General features: G+C 36.3%; 1 protein-coding gene across 3 annotated transcripts in view; it reads left to right on the plus strand.

Annotated features, from left to right (window-relative positions):
• Positions 1-5,000, plus strand: part of eomesb (eomesodermin homolog b) — a 28,208-nt gene that overhangs the window by 1,742 nt on the left and 21,466 nt on the right. For all 3 annotated transcript variants that reach the window (XM_060900535.1, XM_060900536.1, XM_060900537.1), the window contains 3 exons: positions 1-166; positions 3,752-3,906; positions 4,351-4,472. The exon at positions 1-166 is cut by the window's left edge. In XM_060900535.1, coding sequence (XP_060756518.1) covers positions 1-166; positions 3,752-3,906; positions 4,351-4,472 — 443 coding nt within the window. The remainder of the gene's footprint in view (positions 167-3,751; positions 3,907-4,350; positions 4,473-5,000) is intronic.

Consider the following 5,000-nt stretch of genomic DNA (forward strand, 5'->3'; position numbering starts at 1 on the left):
ATCCTCAGTTCCCGCACGGATCCGCGAGCCTCTACACACCTGCATACGACGGCGCAGAGGTGTGCGCGCGCGGGGAGCGGAGAGCTCAGGTGTACCTGTGTAACCGCGCGCTGTGGCTCAAATTCCACCGACATCAGACCGAGATGATCATCACCAAGCAGGGCAGGTGAGCGCGCGCACACACACAACTGCATTTCTCACAGTTACTCCATCGTCTTCCTCTGACCTTTGACCTCTGACACCACCATCGTCTCTGTTCAGCAGACAGGAGTAAAGTTCTCCTTCAGGTTCTGTAGCGCAGCGTCTTGAGCTTTTCGAGTCAGGACTGTGTGTCAGGGTGGAGTGAATCCCACAATCTGTCTGATCTCACATCAGACTGAGAGTCGAACCTGCACCTTTATTTCACACTCACAGCTTTGACTCACTCAGATCTGATTCTTTAATGATTTATTCATTCTTCATATTCAGTCCTTTATATTACACTCAATAACACTGTAACCATAAGAAATCGAAAATATATCATTATATTTATATGACATATACATAAATATATAATATGTAAATATAATAATTTTGATGATGGTGGCTTGGAGTTTATTTTTACATTACTGAAACAAAACTAGAAATGAAAATAAAGTCACGGCTCTCTGGGTGACGCACCAGAGCCCTGGGGCTCCCCGAACACGGCTGCGAGGTGCTTCAGAGGAAACTGAGCCGAGAAAATAAAACTTCCTGTTCGAAAAAAATCAGTTTTAGTCCTGTTTTTAGTAAAAAATTCACACCCACATGGAACTGAAGCACCGTCAGTGATACAATCCAACATCAGGAGACTTTTACTGGGTTTAAATCAGGTGTGTGTGTGTGTGTGTGTGTGTGTGTGTGTTAATTAGATTTAATTCAGTCTCTGAGCTGGAAACATGTTTATGAGCTTCACTGAGTGTTTAATAGTGAACTTTAACATTATTCAGGTTTTACACACTTTAAACACACACACACACACACACACGCACACACACACTTATAAACACTCTGCTGTGTGTAATCAGACTTCTATCAGTCCCTGAGATGAGACACTGAGTGTAAAGTGTTCAGAGTCTCACCTGAGTGTCACATTTACACTTCAGTCACAGAGCTGAGTGACATCTGTGTATCAGTTTATCAATAAAGGATAACAACACAGTCCTGTGTGTGTGTGTGTGTGTGTGTGTGTGTGTGTGTGTGTGTGTGCTCTAAGTCCTTTTAGCATTATATTTTCAATTTAGCATTAAATACAACATTTAAATCACTCAATCCATAATATTTACCTTTAATTATTTATATTTTTATACATAAATTATATTAAAAAATATCAACATTATTGTTTATGAGACTGAAACCAACCACTGAAATCCTGTTGGGGTTGAATTGTGTCTGTGTGTGTGTGTGTGTGTGTGTCTTACTGAATTGATGTTTGAAAGGTTCTTCATCTTTTTAAGTGTTTTTATTTAAAAAGAATAATTAATTTAAAAAATAAAAAATAATAATAATAATCGGATATTGTGTTTTATAAAATAAAATGCTCAGTTCATGAGTTTTCTGAGACCTTTTGGTGAGATGATGTTGGATTTGGATCAGATTGTGTGTGAGATAAAATTATTTCTGTTTATTTTTATCACACATTAAAAAGTCTTTGAGAAAAAATTACACTTTTTATTTTCACCTCCAGCTTCCTCTTATTTCAGAGTAAAACACAGAAACATGATGTTAAACACCAATACCGCGCTGAAATGTTTGAAACCCTGTTGAGAATTTTACTGTTTTACTGAGTTTTAATTTTAATTCTCAGCAGATTTAAAGCTCAGGAGAAAAAAATGTAGAAATTATTTCACATCATGAACATTGAGAGAGTCTGGGAGATAAAAACTTCCTTTTATCAGACTTTTAACCTTTTATACAGCTTAATATTGTTCAGTCTGGTGCATTTACACACACACACACACACACACACACACACACACACACACACACACACAGCCTGTGTAATTATGAGACTGATTCTGAATCAGCTTTTTAATCTGAGTTTTATTTGCTTTTTAAGGTTGAGAATTAAAACTCCAAATATACAGTAATATTGTTCAGTTTATGTTTATACACAGAATGAAACTAATATTAACACACACACACACACACACCATATTTAAAGACTGACAGATGTCAGTTTAAATCAGGGGTATGTATATTTATGTGTATATTTCATTCTGTGTGTGAAATTCAGATTAAAATTGAAATTCTGTCTTTTTATTTCCAATCTAAAATAAATTAATATTGAAATAATTATATAAATTAAAAATTCTGCACTTGAGTTATAAACCCTTTAACTGATGAATGTGAATAAATTTAATGTTTGTAATTCTGTAGTTTATTAAAGTGAAGGATATGTTGATCATGTTCAGGTGATTATCAGGGCAGAGTCTCAGCATTAACGAGGATTTATAACAGAGTAATTAATGTGATTATAAAGTGAATAATGAGTCCACTGGGGCTCATTAACACTTTATATAGTGTTTATAACATGACTGTCAGTGTTCGCCTCACACACACACCGAACACACTAACAAGCAGTGCCGAGTTCAGTCTCATCTTTAACCATGTTCACACTGTGTGTGTGTGTGTGTGTGTGTGTGTGTGATTAAAATTATTTTTGAGAATAATTTTTGCTGGATTTTATGAAATAAATAAAGTTGATTTCTAAAATTTGTGTTTGAGGAAAATCACTACAGTTTTACTGACATTTTTCTGTCAGGTGCCTCCTAGTGGCAGGGTTTATAATGAAACACACACACACACACACACACACACACACACACACACACACACACACACACACACAGGTATAAACGCTGAGTGTATAAATGTGTGTTGATGTTGATGATGATGGTGATGTTACTTAATGTGTGAGTGAAAGAAAAATAACTTCACATAAACACACAGGGCTTCAGGAAGCAACACATGAATATAGAAGGTGTGAAAAGAGGAAGAAACAGAAGGAACCAATAAACAGAAAGAGTAAATTAGTTTTTTTGTTTTGTTTATTTGGGATAAAAAAACAGAGTACATTAGATACATCAACTCACAAACTGTAAAGTATACAGTGGTGAATGAGTAAAAATTGTACCACAGTTTATTATACCGAGAATTACTCAAAAAAGTCCAATAGGGGATTTATTTCAATTCAGTTCCTCTGTGTAGTGGAAATAAAATAACCAGGGTATACAAAGAATTATAAAATACAGCAAACAATAAAAAATACAATTATAACTTAATAAAACTGAACATATTATATTAAAAAAGAAAAAAATGTAAGATTAAGAAAAACAAAAATGTCCTCGAATACAGATATAAAATTATCAAATAAAACTTTTTTGCATGCATATTTACAACTGTTGAAACTGTTGATCTTTTGCACATCAGAACCAAGCTTATTCCACTCAATAATGACAGAAAATAAAAAACTACATATACCAGAAACAGTACAAATACGAGGTAAAACAAGAGAAGAACTGCTAAATCTTGTGGCATGAGAATGTATGGAATGAGAACAGGAAGCTGTGACCATGTAAGGAAAGATGGTGTGTGTGCAGACTGAAGAGGGACAGAATCCGAGAAAGAGTTAAGAATAAAACTGTCACTTCTCATCTAATTCATACTGAACGACCCCCTGTGTGTGTGTGTGTGTGTGTGTGTGTGTGTGTGTGTGTGTGTGTGTGTGTAGGAGGATGTTCCCATTCCTGAGTTTCAGTATTTCAGGTCTGAGTGTTTCCTCTCACTATAATGTTTATGTGGAGATCACACTCGCTGATCCCAATCACTGGAGGTTTCAGGGAGGGAAATGGGTGACGTGCGGGAAAGCTGATAACAACCTGCAGGGTAACAACAAACAAGCAAACAAACAAACAAACAAACAAACAAACAAACAAACAAACAAACAAGGAATAATAGACACTGAGATTTGTCACAGTAGTGTTGGTATTATGGACAGTGACCATGTGTAGTTTTTTTAAATTACATAATTATAAAATATAATGATTATTTATTGGACTATTTTACAGATTTATTGGATTTGTTTTTTACTTGTTAAATAAAATTATCATCATAGATTTAGAATCATTAATTTATTCTGCAGAAGCTGTTTGTCTTGGAGACATTTTAGTTATTTTACATAAATTCTATACATTCATCATTGTAACAATTTCTACAGTAAACATAGAATAAATAACACTTTTAAATAAAATAAGGCCCTGTGTGTGTGTGTGTGTGTGTGTGTGTGTGTGTGTGTGTGTGTGTGTGTGTGTGTGTGCGCGTGCGCTGTAGGGAATAAGATTTATATCCACCCCGAGTCTCCGAACACTGGAGCTCACTGGATGAGGCAAGAAATTTCATTCGGCAAACTGAAACTGACCAACAATAAAGGGGCAAACAACAGTAACACACAGGTAACAAGCACACACACACACACACACACACGTAACACACACACTCAGGTAACACACACACACGAAACACGCACACAGATAAAACACACAAACACACAGGTAACACACGGGTAAAACACACTCACATCTAACGCACGCGCACACTCACAGGTATAACACACACAAACAGGTAACACACACATACACACACAGGTAGCATACACACACACACAAACAGGTAACACACACATACACAGGTAATACACACAGACACACACACAGGTAGCATACACACACAGGTAACACACAAACACACACAGGTATTGCTTGCACACACACACAGAGATAAGACACATACACACACACACAGATATAACACGCATACACACACACATGCACACACACAAACAAAGGTCATGCAGACACACAGGTAACACACACACACACAGGTATTGCATGCACACACACACGGATTAGACACATACACACACACAGATATAACACACATACACACACGCATGCACACACACAAACAAAGGTCATGCAGAC

Source organism: Neoarius graeffei, chromosome 19, assembly GCF_027579695.1.
Source record: "Neoarius graeffei isolate fNeoGra1 chromosome 19, fNeoGra1.pri, whole genome shotgun sequence".
Lineage (NCBI taxonomy): Eukaryota > Metazoa > Chordata > Actinopteri > Siluriformes > Ariidae > Neoarius > Neoarius graeffei.